The 17,369-nt window shown below is 41.1% G+C and overlaps 1 protein-coding gene across 2 annotated transcripts in view; it reads right to left on the bottom strand.

Moving 5' to 3' along the window:
- LOC109406843 (lachesin) overlaps positions 1-17,369 on the bottom strand; it is a 291,521-nt gene that overhangs the window by 19,398 nt on the left and 254,754 nt on the right. For both annotated transcript variants that reach the window (XM_062855605.1, XM_062855604.1), the window contains exon 7: positions 7,409-7,537. In XM_062855605.1, coding sequence (XP_062711589.1) covers positions 7,409-7,537 — 129 coding nt within the window. The remainder of the gene's footprint in view (positions 1-7,408; positions 7,538-17,369) is intronic.

Below are 17,369 nucleotides of genomic sequence, written 5' to 3'. Positions count from 1 at the left end.
AACACAAAAATAAAACTTGTAATAGATTTCTCCAAGGATTCCATCTGAAGTTTCTTCGGGAATTCTTCCTGAGATTCCTCCAGCAGTTTGTCAAGAGATTCCTCCACGAATTTCTTCAGGGATTCCTCCAAGAATTCTTCTAGAGATTCCTTCAGAAGTATTTTTAGAGATTCTTCGTTAATCTCTGCAAGCATTCCTGTAGGATATTCTCCAGGGATACCTACATGATTTCCTTCAAGAATTTCTGTAGGACTTAAGTCGGAAATTCCTTATGTGATTCTTTCTGCAACAACTTATTTTAAAAATTCCTCCAAAGATTCTTCCAGAAACTCTTCTTAGGATTCCTTCTAAAAATCATCCTTGTAGTTTTTATGGAACTCCTCCAGAATTAATTCAGTACTTCCTGCAGGATTTGTTTATAGATTCCCTTAGGAATTCCTCTTGAAATGGCTTCCGGAATTCCTTCTGGAACTTCTTCAGGATCTCTTCTTAGAATTCCTCCAGAATTTCTCCAAGAATTCCATCTGCAATTTCTTCAGGAATTATTCCTGATATTCCTCTACAAATTCCTTAAGAGATTCGATTTCTTCAGGGATTCCTCTAGGAATTTCTCCAGGGATTCTTCTGAGAGTTCCTGCAGGACTTTCTCTAAAAAATCCTCCAGGATTTCATCTAGAGATTCCTCCAGAAATTTCGCCTGAAATTCCTCTAGAGATTTCTCCAAGAGTTCTTCTGTTCGGGAATTCATACAGGCATTCCTCTAGGATATCCTACAGGGAATTTTCCAAGATAAGTAACAAGATTTTTTTTTCAGAGATTCCTCCAAGAAACCCTCCAGTGTTTCTTCAATGCATTCCTTCAAGACTTCCTCCAGAAATTCCTCCTGTAATTGCTTCCGGGATTGTTCCAAGAATTCCATTAGGAATTTCTACAGAAATTTATCCAAGAAATCTTCAAGAGCTTCCTCCAAGGATTTTTTTCCAGAGACTCCTACAGAAATTCATCCAAAGATTTCTCCAGGAATTACTTCAGGGAATCCTTCAAAACTTCCACAAGGAATTCTACTAGGCATTATTCCAATAAATTATCCAGGCATTCTTTCAGGGATTCCTCCTTGAATTCTTGCAAAGATTTCTCCAGGTTTTTTTTTCAACGATTCCTCCGGCAATTCCACCAGATATTCTTCCAGGAATTGCACCAGGGACCCTCAAAAAAAACCTCCAGGAATTCCCCAGAAGTTTCTCCTGGGATTGCTTCAGAAATCCATGCAGGCATTCCTCCAGGGTTTATCCAGGAATATATCCAGGGTCTCTTCGAGGTATTACTCCAGGAATTTCTTCAGGGGATCCTCCAGGAATTCCACCAGGAATTAATCAAGGAATTCCATCATAAATTATGTCAGCAAATCATCCAGTAATTTCTCTAGGCAATGCTTCAGGGATTTCTTCGGAAATTCATACAGGATTTTCTCTAGGAATACCTCCTAGATTTTTTCCAGGAATTCCTCCAATAATTCTTCTAGGTTTTCCTACAGGAATTCCGCTTAAAATTTCTGTAGGAACTTCTTCAGGGATTTTTCCTGCGATTTCTCTAGGAATTTCTCCAGATTTTTTTTTCTATGAATTCCTCCATGAATTCCTCAGGGGATTTTTTCAGAAATTTTGCCCAGAGTTCCTCTAGAGATTCCCCCAGAAATTCATTCAGCAATTGTTGCAAGAATTCCAAAGATTTCTCCAGCAATTCCCAAAGAAAAACCTTCAAGAGTTCTGCCAGGTATTCCTCCAGGATTTCATCCAGGAATTCCAAGAATTCTCTAGAAAATACCCACGGAATTTGTTCATGAATTCCTCCAGAAATTTATCTAGGAATTGATTCAGGAATCGCTCCTGGAAATCCTTCAGAAACTATGTCAGCAATTTCACCAGGCAATTTTCTCCAGAAAATCTTCTGAAGATTTTTTCAGAAATAATTCCAGGAAATTCTCCATGAAATTCTCCATGAAATTCTCCATGAAATTCTCCATGAAATTCTCCATGGATTTTCCCATGGATTCATCCAGGAGATCCTTCGAAGAGTCCTCTAGGAAATCTTACAGCAGTTCCTCTCACGATTCTTCCAGCAAATCCTCTAGGGTTTTCTTCAAAAACTCATCCAGGAAATTCTCCAGGAATATCTTCAGGAATTTTTCAGGGATTCCTCCAGGTTTTTTAGAGACGAACCAGCCAAGAGCTGAAAGTCTCTCTAATAAAGACAAATCAATCAATCAATCCTCCAGATGTTCCTCCAGGAATTCCACTAGAGATTTCCCCAGGGATTTCATCACAAATTTCTTCAAGGAATTCCTTCGAGGATTTCTCCAGTTAAAACTCCAGAAATTCCGCTAGAAATTCCTCCAGGATTTTATCAAAAGATTTTTTCAGGAATAGAAAAATAATAGAATTCCTCTGGAGATTCCTCTAGAAACTTATTCAGTAAAGCCCAGTTTCGTGTTCAAAAGGAATCGCTCAAGAAATTTCTTGACCGATTCCTAGTAGAAACTTTCTACAGAGACAGCCATTTGAATTGTCATTCCTTCGCAACTGCGTACTACGATCGCAGAAAAACGGTTTCTTGGACGATTCAGGCAACGAATTTCGCATGCATCAAGATAGGCCGAAAAATTCCTTCTGAACTGCAAATAGCCCTTAATTCTTTAATAAATTCGTCTGGAGAATTCTCCAGGAATTTCATCCTTGATTCCTCCAACAATCCCACAGTAAACCCTCTAGGAATTCCTCCAGGCATTCCTCCAGGATTTTATCCAAGAATTTCATCAGAAACTTTTCCAGGAATTACTTCAGGAATTTCTTCAGTAATTACTCCTGGACATCCTTCAAAAATTATGTTAACAATCCCTCTAGGTAGTCTTCCAGGCCTTTCTCCATGTATTTTTCCTGAGATTCCATCAGGAATTGCTTCAGAAATTTCTCCAGAGATTTCTCCACGAATTTCTCCAGAGACTTCCCCATGGATTCCTCTAGAAAATCCTTCGAAGTTTCCTCCAAGAAATCCTTCAGAAGTTCCACCAAGAATACTTCCAGGAAATCCTCTAGGGATTTCTTAAGAAATTCTTCCAGGAAGTTCTCCAGGAATGCCTTCTGCTGCTGAATGGAACTCGCTGGTCGTATACTCTTGCTTTCCTGGTTTGGCGGTAGTCCGTCTTCAACTGGTAATCTATCTTGAGCTGCTGGTGGTGGCAGGAACCCTTCTCTAGATCGTCTCACGGACAAATTAGCTTGCAGACTTCTTGAGGAAAAAAATTTCACTTTTCGGCTTGTTGTTTGGCCGGTTGCTGAGCTACACCAGTCGATAAGAGCTAGTTCCCGAAGAATATCTGATTATATGGATTAATACCTGAAGGAACCTCTGACACGACCTCTGCAGAATTTTCAACAATTATGTCTGAAAGAGCTCCTGAGAAAATGTCAGCATTTCAAAAGGTAAACCCTGAGGTATTTCTGAAATCTGCTGAAACATTATTTGAGAAATTTACAGAAGAATTTCTGGACGAATTCCAAAGAAACACTGCTGCAGTATTTCTTCCAGAAATATTTAAAAAAATAAACATCATATATCATATGAACTACTGACTGTAGCAATCCTCAAAGAAATTTCCTAAAGAAAACCTGGAGGGGTCTCAGGAGGAATCTTTGAAAAACTCCTCGTGAAAAGTTTCAAGCTCAATCTTTTGAGAATTTCTTGAGAAAACCGTTAAGACGACCTACAGAAAATTCCCGGAGAAATTCCTGCAAGAATATGGAGAAATTCCTGTTCACCAAGGAGGTGCGGCTTAAACAGCGTCTGTTCTGGCATCCAGCGGCTGAGTAAGAAACGGTGCACCACGCCCAGCTAGATCCAAGGTGGTAGCCCCATCAGCGTGGTTGTCCTAGTGTTGGTTGGGACGTTAAACAGAACTGGCACGATGGCCCTCCGGCGAGACAGGAGTGTTGGCGTAGGCCCAATAAGCCACCCGTAAAAATCCCCATTGCGAATAACATAGGAGAAAATACGACTCGATACAATCGGCAAAGACCCACGCGACGAAATAAGGACTACGATTGGAAACTTGGAACATGGAATTGCAAGTCACTAGGTTTCGCAGGATGTGGCAGGATAATCTACGACGAACTACATCCCCGCAACTTCGACATCGTGGCGTTGCAGGAACTTTGTTGGACTGGACAGAAAATGTGGAAAAGCGGGCATCGAGCGGCTACCTTCTACCAAAGCTGTGGCACCACCAATGAACTGGGAACAGGTTTTATAGTGTTGGGCAAGATGCGACAACGTGTGATCGGGTGGCAGTCGATCAACGCAAGGATGTGCATGTTGAGAGTTAAGGGCCGTTTCTTCAACTACAGCATCATTAACGTCCACTGCCCACACGAAGGGAGACCCGATGACGAGAAAGAAGCGTTCTACGCGCAGTTAGAGCAAACATACGATGGTTGCTCGCCGCGTGACGTGAAAATCGTTGTCGGCGACATGAACGCGCAGGTAGGAAGGGAGGAAATGTACAGACCGGTAATCGGGCGAAACAGCCTGTAGGCCCTATCGAATGATAACGGCCAGCGATGCGTAAACTTTGCAGCCTCCCGTGGTATGGTAGTCCGAAGCACCTTCTTCCCCCGCAAAGATATCCACAAAGCCACCTGGAGATCACCCGACCATCAAACAGAAAACCAAATCGACAACGTTCTAATCGACGGTGAATTCTTCTCGGATATAAGTAATGTCCGCACATACCGCAGTGCGAATATAGGTTCGGATCACTACTTAGTAGCTGTATTCATGCGCTCAAAACTTTCGACAGTTATCATCACGCGTCGAAGTCGAACGCCACGGCTCAACATCGAGCAGCTGCGTAACGTAGAAGTGGCTAAAGACTACGTGAAGCAGTTAGCGGTGGCCCTACCAACGGAAGAGCAGCTTGGCGCAGCTACACTTGAATATGGCTGGAGGGACATCCGATCCGCCATAGGTAGTACCTCGGCTACAGCACTAGGCTTCGCGACTCCGAATCACAGAAACGACTGGTACGACGTCGAATGTGAACAGTTGAAAAACGAGAAGAATGCAGCATGGGCGAGAATGCTGCAACACCGTACGAGAGCGAATGAGGCACGGTACAAACAGGCACGGAACAGGCAGAACTCAGTCTTCCGGATGAAGAAGCGCCAGCAGGAAGAACTAGATCGCGTAGCGATGAAAGAGCTGTACCGCGCTAAGGGCACACGAAGGTTCTAAGAGAAGCTGAACCGCTCGCGCAGAGGCTTTGTGCAACAAGCCGAAATGTGCCGAGATAATCACGGGAATATTCTCACGAGCGAGCGTGAGGTGGTCGAGAGGTGGCGGCAGCATTACGATGAGCACCTCAATGGCGACGTTGCAAGTACCGAAGGTGGCGTGGTAACAGATCTAGGAGTATGTGCACAGGACGAAAGACTTCCGGCCCCTGACCTTCAAGAGATTGAGGAGGAGGTTGGCCGGTTGAAAAACAACAAAGCCGCTGGAGCAGATCAACTACCAAGCGAGCTTCTAAAATACGGTGGAGAAGCACTGGTGAGAGCACTACACTGGGTCATTACCAAGATTTGGGAGGAGGAAATATTACCGGAGGAGTGGATGGAAGGTATCGTATGCCCCATCTACAAAAAGGGCGACAAGTTGAATTGCGGGAACTACCGCGCAATCACACTACTGAGCGCTGCCTACAAGATACTCTCTCAAATTTTATGCCGCCGTCTATCAGCGATGGCAAGAGAGTTCGTGGGGCACTATCAGGCTGGATTTATGGGTGAACGCGCTACAACGGACCAGATGTTCGCCATCCGCCAGGTGTTGCAGAAGTGCCGCGAATATAACGTGCCCACACATCACTTGTTCATCGATTTCAAATTGGCGTATGATACAATCGATCGAGAACAGCTATGGCAGATTATGCACGAATACGGATTCCCGGATAAACCGATACGATTAATGAAGGCGACGATGGATCGAGTGATGTGTTCAACATTGCTTTAGAGGGTGTAATTAGGAGAGCGGGGATAAACACGAGCGGAACGATTTTCACGAAGTCCGTACAGCTGCTTGGTTTCGCTGATGATATTGATATTATTGCTCGTAAATTTGAGACGATGCGATGGCGGAAACGTACATCTGACTAAAGAGTGAAGCCAGGCGAATCGGATTAATTATTAATGTATCGAAGATAAAGTACATGATGGCAAAGGGCTCCAGGGAGGAATCACCGCGCCCGCCACCCCGAATTCATATCGACGGTGATGAAATCGAGGCGGTTGAAGAATTCGTGTACTTGGGCTCACTGGTGACCGCCGACAACGACACCAGCAGAGAAATTCAGAGGCGTATTGTTGCTTGTTGCAGGAAATCGTTCTTACTTTGGACTCCGCAGAACTCTACGATCGAATAAAGTTCGCCGTAACACGACGTTAACCATCTACAAAACGCTGATTAGACCGGTCGTCCTCTATGGGCACGAAACATGGACCCTACGTGCAGAGGACCAACGCGCCCTTGGAGTTTTCGAACGGAAGGTGCTGCGCACCATCTACGGCGGAGTGCAGATGGAAGACGGGACTTGGAGAAGGCGAATGAACCACGAGCTGCATCAGCTGCTGAGAGAACCAACCATCGTCCATACCGCGAAAATCGGGATGCTACGGTGGGCGGGTCACGTCATCAGGATATCGGATAGCAACCTGACTAAAATGGTTCTCGAGAGTCATCCAACCGGTACAAGAAGACGTGGAGCGCAACGAGCTAGGTGGGTCGACCAAGTGGAGGACGATCTGCGGACCCTACGCAGAGTGCGGAACTGGAGACAAACAGCCATGGACCGAGTGGAATGGAGGCGGCTACTATGTACAGCAGAGGCCACACCGGCCTTAGCCTGATCAGTAAGGTAAGTAAGCACTAATCAGAGATTTAACGCAGGAATTTTTAGATACGAATAAGAAGCAATGTATGTAGTTACTGGACTATGGAGTCTGTCTAAGGCGTGCATAACAGTCCCATCTTTGCTGGGTTTCCTATTCATATGGGACTGTTTTACGAGTGGAGGCAACATATGTCTTGCATAAAACTAACATCTTATCATATTTTCCGTTTCTGAATTACAGAACATATAGGCACTGCTTGACTGAATTGCCAATTAATCATAATATGACATTTTATGTTGAAAAAGCATCATCATCAAAAATAAATCAAACTTTTCCCCTTGCAGCACTTCAGCATCTATGAAAACAACCGTGGAGCAGCGTTCACAGTGAAAGTCATGCTTCTGTAGGGCCCCCTTTTCCTTAATATGTATGTTCGATAACACAATTTCCGCCCCGAATATACTTACAGTTCACGTTGAGATAGACTCGCTTGCTGACGGCCGGCGGGACCTCGTTCGACGCGATGCACAGGTAGGCGCCCATCTGTCTCCTATCTACGTTTGATAAATTTAGAAAATTACCAATATGGGTATCAACTGGTGGATGCGGATGGGGTTCCAAACGTTCCCATGGGGGGTCCGGGTTGGCAGCAGCAGCAGCAACATCCATGGCAGCACAACCAGAGATGGGAACGAGAACAGAGTGGAAGTTTGAGTTAATAAAATTCTACAAGATGAATTGTTCCGCGTCGGATGCCAGGAAATTGCCCCATAAATTACCAGAGCATGGTAGTTGTCTCATGAGGGTGGTGCTCTGCATAGGGGTAACTGTACTCAACTCTTGGACAAAATATGCACTTTCTTACTAAAAAAAATACATATTAAACAAGAGATAACTATTATATTTCCGTATAATCCGTACCGTATTCAACTAGATATCTAATATTATTTTTGCTGTCTCATAAAGAATGTTTAATATAAGGCAAGGCAGTGTGCATTTTTCCCGTAACAATGCTGCTGTCACCCCTCTGGGTGACGTCCCGTTTTCGGTGTGAGAAGCTTTCGCACATATACCAACATAATAAACTGTGACAAAATATGAGCGGGGGCTGAGCTTTTTTGGTGACGCTGCGCTTGTTTGTACATGAGCCCCCTCACACCTCCCAGCGCACCACACCATTCAATTTTCCACCTTCACCGATGAAAGTAATGAAGGGAGGCAACGTTATTACATATATATCAACGGTTTTACGGAACGACACCGCGTGACTCCTCGATATGTCAGCAGTTGGTACCGCACCTCAACCAGCAAAGCTTCAGTAGGTCTCTGTATAGTGATGAATATTTTTACGCCTGTTGGTGATGGTGGTGGCCACTTGTTGACGTTCCGGCGGGCAATTATGCGGCATTGTAAGCGTCGTTATTTTTATGGGGGATTAATCTTCGAGCCTTCGAGAAGATGGTGTCCGGGCGATTAACTGCTGTGCCGATGTGGGGGAAGCCCCACACTAAAGTCGAGACGAGACGAGAGCGTCATTTTTATGATGGATATCAAATTCAATTGGTGTCATGAAACAAGTCTAATGAATTACGTTATACAAAAGCGTCGAACTTATTTTGGCATTAAAGCAGAACAAGGAACCAGATTCTGGGCTATGAAATGGTGAATCGGCTGTGTGCCCTCTATGGTCGATGACAAAGACTACCAGCCATGAGTTGTGTGCTTTGTGCAGTGAAGTCTAATAAATAAATATAAGCCTATCTAAAAAGTGAGAGCTATGGATGCACTTTCTAGACTCCTAACTTGTGAACTGCACAATGTCAGCGTGACTATGGCAGATGCGCTGGTCAATACTGGAGAACACGAGTTCCGAGCGGTGGGTCTCAGCGCCAACGCTTCATTTTAATACCATATCTACCTAGACAGCGTTGGCAATCCAACAGAACTTGGTGTTGGTTTCAGAGTGATCAGTAACCAGAAGAAGTGAGTTATTCAGTAGAAGTCGATAAGCGATTGAATCTGTATGTTAAGGCCTACGCAGAGTGCTCAAACAATCATCAAACTTCAAAATAGTCATCGGAGATGCAAATTCACAGATCAGTATAGACAATTTTGAGATATCACTAAAGAAATCCTGGAACAATCAATGAAGAATCAATGAAGAAATCAATGAAGAATCCAGGAAAAAAAAACCGAAAGGAATCCAGAGCAAAATTGCTGCAGTAGTTCCTACCAAAATGATGTAAGAAATTCATGAAAAAATGTCAGAAGCAAAGCAAAATACCGGGAGGAATCTCAGAAGAGATTCGGGAAGAAATTTCTAGTGGCGTCCTCGACGGTAACCCAGGAGAAATTTCTTTTGAAATGTCGGGAGAAATCCGTAAGAAGTAAGTGAAGGAATCCCTGATTAAATTCAGGAGGAATCCGTAAATGTGTCTCGGAAGAAATCCACGAAGAAATTTTGGAAAAATTCTAGAAAAAAACTTCTAGAAGCAACAAGGACATCAAAGAAGGAATTCTTGGATGAGAACCTGGGAGAAATCTCAGATGAAATTTTGAGAGAAAACCCATGAAGAATCCTGAAGGAATATCTGATGTAATCTCGGGAGTAATACGTGAAATAAACCGGAAGAATCCCGGGAGATATCCCAAAAGAAACCCCAAGAACCATCCAAGCACGAATCCCTGAAGAAAATTTGGACCTTTTTCCAGAAAAAAAATCTTGGAGGAATTCCTGCGGGAACTCGTAAAAATACCCTTAAGGCACATTTCACGCACTTCTACACCACGAGTTTTGAACCTCGTTGAACGATATTTCAGTGCTCCAGCTGTCGATTTTGATTCTATGTTCACCAAAATGAAGATAATTACTTATATTATTCGAATAGTACTTAAAACTTTGAAAAATGTTTCGACAAAGTAGCTAAATTTCTTGGTGTTAAGTCAAAATTTGTCATTTTCTGCGAGGCAGACAATTAAACGTTCCAAAATAAATACAAATTTTCCCATAAATAATTCGAAAAGTTCCAGTTAAGAAACAGGAGTGTAAGCAGTAATAAATAACAAAAGTTCCATAAACAAATAAAAAAATACATAAACAAATCAAAAGTTTCCATAAATAATTGATTTTTGAACAATTAAAAACGTCAAAAATGCAATGAATAATTCAACTGTTGCAATAAAAAAAGCCATTTTTCCCACCAAATAACTTCGAATTTTCCATAAATAAATCCGATTTTTCCCAATATTCACAATAAAAAAATCGAAAAAGCAATAAAAAATTCAAAAAAAATGCAATAAAAAATGATGAAATTACCCATGAAAAACAAATGCAGGAAAGTATGAGACAGTGAATTGCTGAATCGCACTTATATGACTGAAACGACTGAAAAGCTTGCGTAACTATGATTGCAATTTACCGAGCAATTGCTTGCTGTCCGAACTCGCTATCGCTCGTCAGACCTAAAAAAGGGACAACATCTATGTTTGCATTATACCGGGCAAATTATTGGATCTGTGGTTTGCCTAGAACCGAATCGATGCAGTTGCGGTGCATCGGATATCGGAAACTTCGGCGGCCTTCTGCCGCCTCAGTTCCTCAATCCTCTTTGCGGCTTCGCCGCATGGTCTGCTTTAATTTTTGGCTCAAAATGCATTTACGTTTATTGCTCGTTTTTTGACATTTATTGATAATTTATGTTTTTGTTTATTGCACTTTTTGAATTATTTATTGCCTTTTCGATATTTTTTTATTGTGAATTATCTAATTTATTATGGAAAAATCGAATTTATTTATGGAAAATTCGAAGTTTTTTGGTGGGAAAATTGGCTTTTTTTTATTGCAAATCTTTGACAAGATCACAAACTGGCACGTGTCAGATGAGATTTCTCTATCTGATCATAAACACATAATCTTCAATTGGAGTGGTGGAGATTATTCTAGAACCGCATTTAGAAATCCCAGGAGGACAAACTGGGATCAATATGGAGAATTGTTGAATACGCATTCATTTACAATGTGAGAAACTATTGATTCAACCCAAAAGTTAGAATCATTTTCTCAAAGGGTAAATGAAAGTATCATCAATTCCTTTAACAGAAGTTGTCCCACCATACAATCGTCTTCTACTAGAGACGTGCCATGGTGGAACTTAAAACTGAATCGCCTTAGAAAATTTTCTCGTAAAATGTTCAATAGAGCGAAACAAACGGGAGATTGGACTCAGTACAGGAAAGCCCTGACTGATTACAACAACGAAATACGAAAATCGAAAAGAAAATCTTGGATGCTGACATGTGAAAACATATACAGCACGCCTGTAGTTGCAAGACTACAGAAAACGCTTGCAAAAGATCATTCAAATGAATTGGGAAACCTGAAGCGCGACGATGGAGCTTTTACCAAAACTCCTCGTGAAACTTTGGATTTAATGATGGAAACCCATTTTCCAGGTTCGATTCTAAGTGTGGATTCCAATGATACTATATCTCTGGAAGGTGAAGGATTTCCTAGTATAAACTCTTCGGAGTCAACTAGTACAATAAACACCGCCTCAGATTTAGCTGATGAAATCTTCACGAAGGCCAGAGTGGAAAATGCAATTAGATCATTTCAGCCTTTTAAATCTGCAGGAGTTGATGGAATATTTCCAGCACTGATTCAAAATGGAGAAGCGGTGTTGGTTCCACCACTAATTGAGATGTTCAAGGCTAGTTTAAGATTGAATTACGTTCCATCAAAATGGAGACTTGTAAAAGTTATCTTTATACCAAAAAAAGGGGAAGCGAGACAAGACGCATCCCAAAGCATACAGGCCAATTAGTCTTTCTTCAGTTTTGTTGAAGACTATGGAAAAGGTTTTGAAGGATTTTATCAATTCTTCTTACATAAAAGAGCATCCCCTATCTGACTTCCAGTTTGCTTATCAATCTGGTAAGTCAACGGTTACAGCACTTCATTCGCTAGTAACAAAAGTGGAAAAAACGTTTTCAGCAAAAGAAAAAACTCTATGCGCCTTTTTAGACATAGAAGGAGCATTTGATAATGCCTCCTATTCATCTATGAAGCGTGCCATGGAGAACAAAAACTTCGACCAATGTATCATACATTGGATTCATACTGTGCTTGCAAAAAGAGAAATCACCTCTGAGCTGGGAAGTTCTTCTATAACAGTAAGGGGAACGAAAGGTTGCCCTCAAGGAGGAGTCCTCTCACCACTATTGTGGTCCTTGGTTGTAGACGATCTTCTAAGAAGCTTGAAGGAAAAAGGTTTCGAAGTTGTGGGCTTTGCAGACGATATAGTCATAATAGTGAGAGGAAAGTATGACGAAACTGTTTCGGAAAGAATGCAAAGGGCTCTAAACTATACACATTCATGGTGTATTAAGGAGGGCCTTAGCATCCACCCGTCAAAAGTCGTAATTGTCCCTTTCACTAGGAGAAGGAAGATCAACCTAAAAGCTTTTCGGCTTGGAGGGATACAAATTCATCCTAGTGATCGAGTCAAATACTTAGGTTTGTTACTGGATGCTAAACTGAACTGGAATGCTCAAATTGAGTCCGTGATCGGTAAGGCAACAAGTGCGTTCTGGTTATGCTCCAAAACTATTGGCAGGAAGTGGGGCTTGAAACCAAAAATGATAATGTGGATTTATACTGCCATAATCCGCCCAAAAGTGACGTATGCTTCGTTTGTCTGGTGGCCAAAAACAAAAGAGGTTACCACGCAATCAAAGCTTGCGAAAATTCAACGTCTTGCGTCCATTGCTGTTACAGGAGCGATGCGAAGCACACCATCAATAGCTTTAGATGCGATTCTCAATCTGCTACCTTTGCACGAGTACATGCAATTAGAAGCAGAAAAGGAATTGCTGAGACTTGAACGAGTTGAAAAGTTTATGCCAGGTGATCTTGTAGGTCACCTGAGCATTTCACAATACTTCCAAAATAGGCCAGTAATGAAAATGATTAAAGACTGGATGAAACCTGTGGTGAACCATGATGTTCCTTACAAGTTGCACGAAACAACTCGTGCAGATTGGGAAGTCGGAGGTCCCACTGTTCGTCAAGGGTCAATCAAATTCTATACAGATGGCTCAAAAGTTGGAATAAAAACGGGAGCAGGAATCTACGGCCCTGGAATACAAATTTCAGTGGCGATGGGACACTATCCTACGGTGTTTCAAGCAGAGATTCTTGCTATTTTGAAATGCGCAAATATCTGCCTTGAGAGAAAATACAGATATGCAAATATTTGTATTTTCTCAGATAGTCAAGCTGCACTAAAAGCATTGTGCGCTTACAAATGTACTTCAAAGCTTGTCTGGGAATGCATTCTTTCACTGCGCAGGCTGTGCCAAGGGAATTCAGTAAACTTATACTGGGTTCCAGGTCACTGTGGCATTGAAGGAAATGAAATGGCAGACGAGCTTGCTAAAAGTGGTTCCAATTTACAGTTTGCTGGCCCAGAACCATTCTGTGGTATATCAAACTGTACAATTAAAATGAACCTGAAACGCTGGGCTGAGCAGAGGGTGATATCCAATTGGATGGACGTCAAAAATTGCAATCAGTCAAAACGATTTATAACACCAAATGCTTATACAACCAAAAAGCTCTTAGAGCTCAACAAGAGAGCTCTATGTACATACACTGGCCTAGTAACTGGACACTGCCCGAGCAGGTATCACTTGATAAATATTGGCCATATTCAGAGTGATATCTGTCGTTTCTGTAATACGGAACGTGAAACCTCGGAACATCTGCTTTGCAATTGTGGTGCTTTATACACGCGCAGGCAAAGGTTTCTAAATAGTGGTTGCTTGCAACCCAGTGAGATCTGGTCTGCAAAACCTGGGAAGGTCTTGGAGTTTATCAATTCCATTGCACCTGACTGGGAGACGACGCGTCGTGGAAGTAGCTGATTACTTGACACATGGTAATTAGCTGGCTAGATGCGAATATCAAAACGGGACATGCCACAAAAGTTCAGCCTATTGGACGCAGTGGCTTAATTTCCCCAACAGGGGAGGAAAAAAAAAATTGCAAAAGTTGAATTATTCATTGCATTTTTGACGTTTTTAATTGCTCAAAAATCAATTATTTATGGAAACTTTTGATTTATTTATGCATTTTTCTATTTGTTTATGGACATTTTGTTATTTATTACTGCTTACACCCCTGCCACTATGGGGAAAGTGGTGGCTAAAAATCGAAAAATTGACTTGCTTTGAATGACGTGTCTTATATACCATTTGAGAGCCAGATAGTTCAAACCTAGATTCCCAAAATTTCAGCCCTCTGTGATGGAAACTCATTGCGCCACAGATATCAGACTTAGAAAAATAGTGAAAATTGTAGAAAAAATGCATTTTAAACAAATGCAGTTTTCTCAGTGAAAAACGGTTTAATTTTGTATTTGAATCCACCGATGGAAATGTTATTGTCTGAACTTTAAAATGGGTGTGTTGTTGGGGTTACACGGTTAATTGAAATTAGTAAAAAATGAGTAATTATTGACAAAAACAACATTTTTTGCCTAAGTTGGTCTATATCTAACAAACAGGGTCGAGCAGTCTCAAGAGACCGCCTCCACAGTTTAGTATGGAGTCTATAGTATCTGCGGAACGCGAATCCAGCTGCGGATAGCTGCGGATGAGCGTCATTTTGGCCCAAGCCCGAAAAATTGTTTTTTTTTTTGTTTTTTTTTTTGTTTACTATGATGATTGATTATGCGAGCACATACAAAAAAAATCGTACAAATTAAACAGTGCTTCAAAGGTGGTACTGTTAATTGTAAAATAAAGTCTTAAAAAAGTTACACACTTAATTACTTTTATGTTAAAAATGGGTAAAAACTGACCGAAAATTATCGTTCCATATATAAACTGTATCAACCCATCTGGACTGAAATACTTCTTTTGTTCACGAATTATTTATGAAGAATGATCACTTTCTTATGAGTCGTTTATATTTTAGCCTTTCTACGATGGTGTGCCGTTACGCTCCATTTCTTGATATTTCTTGTAGTAAAAAGTTCCAATTATCATTTACAAAGCATATCATATCTGATCGTTTGATGTACTGGTTGGCATGTATTTAACAACATAACCATTTTTGGAACCAAAAGTTTGATCCTCGCGCAAAACGTAACGCGTGGAATGTGTGGAAACCCTTAAAGGATCAATGGAGGAATCCTAGCAAGCCCGTGCACAAGGGAGGGGTTGTGGGGGTTAAACCCCTCCCATTGCCGATGTTCCATACACTAGGCGCCCCTCCTCCCTTTCCCAAAATTAAGAAAAACCCTTCCCTTGTCGCCTTTTCTGTGCACGGGCCTGAATTCTAGAAAGAATACCGAAAGAAATTCTGGAAAAACAGCTGGAGGAAGCGTAGGAAACATGCTGGAAGAAATCGATGAATGAATGCCTATAGGAATTCCTGATGTAATACCAGGGAAAAACTTGGCAGTAGACCAGGAGACGTTTTCATGGAAACCCAGGAAAATCCTCGTGAGAAATAAACGAAGGAATCTCGGGTGGAGAAATTCCGAGAGGAATCTTTAGATCCTTGCAGAAATCCCAAGAGGAATGTTGACTGGAATACCGTGAGGAATATCCGGAGATATTCTGGGACGCATCTGTACAGAATTATAGGTTGGATTTACAGGATTCAACCTGGTAGGAGATCTAGGAGAAATCTTTGGAAATCATCGAGCGCAATTGGGGTGTTCAATTTTACAAAATGTATTGATTTTTTGATTTTATACGAAAGAGCACCTTTTTCTGAGCCACTATCATTTTTTTCAGTTTTTTAAACTTTATTTTGGTACCTAAAATCAATTTTGAAGAGATTTTATGAAATCACCTTTTGACAGCTGGGCGTCTGCCAGTGATGGAATTACTCTCATCATGAAGCAATTCGCGAGTGTAAAGCCAACACAAGGCTTACTCACGATTCCGAGAGTAAACAGTGCGTGAGTTTATTCGCACCCGCCTGCTTCGTGAGTAAGAAGCAAAACAAAAACAGAAACACTCATGAGTTTTTATTCGTGAAGAACAACCCAACTAAACATCACTCATTTAACAGGCATTATTATGACGAATTAATTCAGCATAATGTTGAATAACATTTGAATTATTTTCACGTACAATCTATGTTCGGGTTTTGTTCACACAAATTTGGAGAAGTTATAAAGCATCATGTTGTACACCAACTTAACTTTTTGTTGTTCAAAGGATTTTACAAATGACAAGAAAGTTGTTATTAATCATTGGCAAAAATGACTGAAAATAAATAAAATGCAAAAATGTTGAACTCTCACGAGAGTAGTTATTTGCTCTCATGTTGAGAACACCTATTATGAAATAAGAATTACATATAAAATTACCTAAATCCGGATTAGAACTCGAGACCTGTAGATTGCCAGCCGCATGCCTTCCTATCTGCGCCATCCTAGAGATGGTGAGTTGTGGCACCCAAAGCAAAACATCATCTTTCCATGACTAAATAATGATCACTCCCGAACTTGTGTTCAGCAGTGGTGAATTAGCACAGCACGCGGTAATCAACTGAACAACGCCTTATACTTCAACAGCTGTTCAGCCCAAACCACGTGTTTTCCATTCTGATTTCGCTGTCAGTTTTTTTATCGCACGGTGAGAAATATTGTATCGAATGCGGCCAAAAAGTATTTTTTTTTATTGAACGTAGAAATATTACAGAGTGTGTGTATTAACCTACTTATTTTATTTACATTTTTCACTGAGCAGTTGACAACTGTAAACTTGTTTTAAGCTATATTTGGAAAGTTTCCAAAGTGCTTTACAAAGACCTTTCCATTATTCCATCTTATTTCTCTCATTTCTTTCTTAAAAACGAACAAACTTGGCTCTGCAACTGCTAAATTGTAAGAAATAACTCGCATTGTCAACCAAAGCGATGCTTTGTGCCGCTTTGAACTTAAGTTGATTGCCATGTACAAAACCTCCTCAATATCTACACACCTGACACGTAACCGACTGCGAATAATCTGGCTGCACCACTCCCAAATTTTTTTTTGAGGCTGGACATTCTACCGTGTGTTGGTACTTATTGGAGATATTGTTTCCAGACGTACAAATTGCGAAATGAATATGTTTTTATTTTTATTATTAAATATCGATCTTTATAAATCTTTGGCAATATGTGGTGCGGTATGGTCTTGGACATGGTGCATTCACAACATCTGCTAAGGTTATCTACTCATACTCAGTCTAAGATCCATTTAGTAATTTTTTTATTTATGTTTCTGTCATGGAATCTACAACAAATAGTACATAAGGAGGTTTTGGGATACTTGCAATGGGTCGACTTCTGAATGCTGTTTGGTTATCTAGGTGACTGAGGGAACAATATTCAATAAACAGACAGCACTAAAATGTCAAATGCAT

Source organism: Aedes albopictus, chromosome 3, assembly GCF_035046485.1.
Source record: "Aedes albopictus strain Foshan chromosome 3, AalbF5, whole genome shotgun sequence".
Classification (NCBI taxonomy): Eukaryota; Metazoa; Arthropoda; class Insecta; order Diptera; family Culicidae; genus Aedes; species Aedes albopictus.
This window is presented reverse-complemented; position numbering and strand designations above follow the sequence as displayed.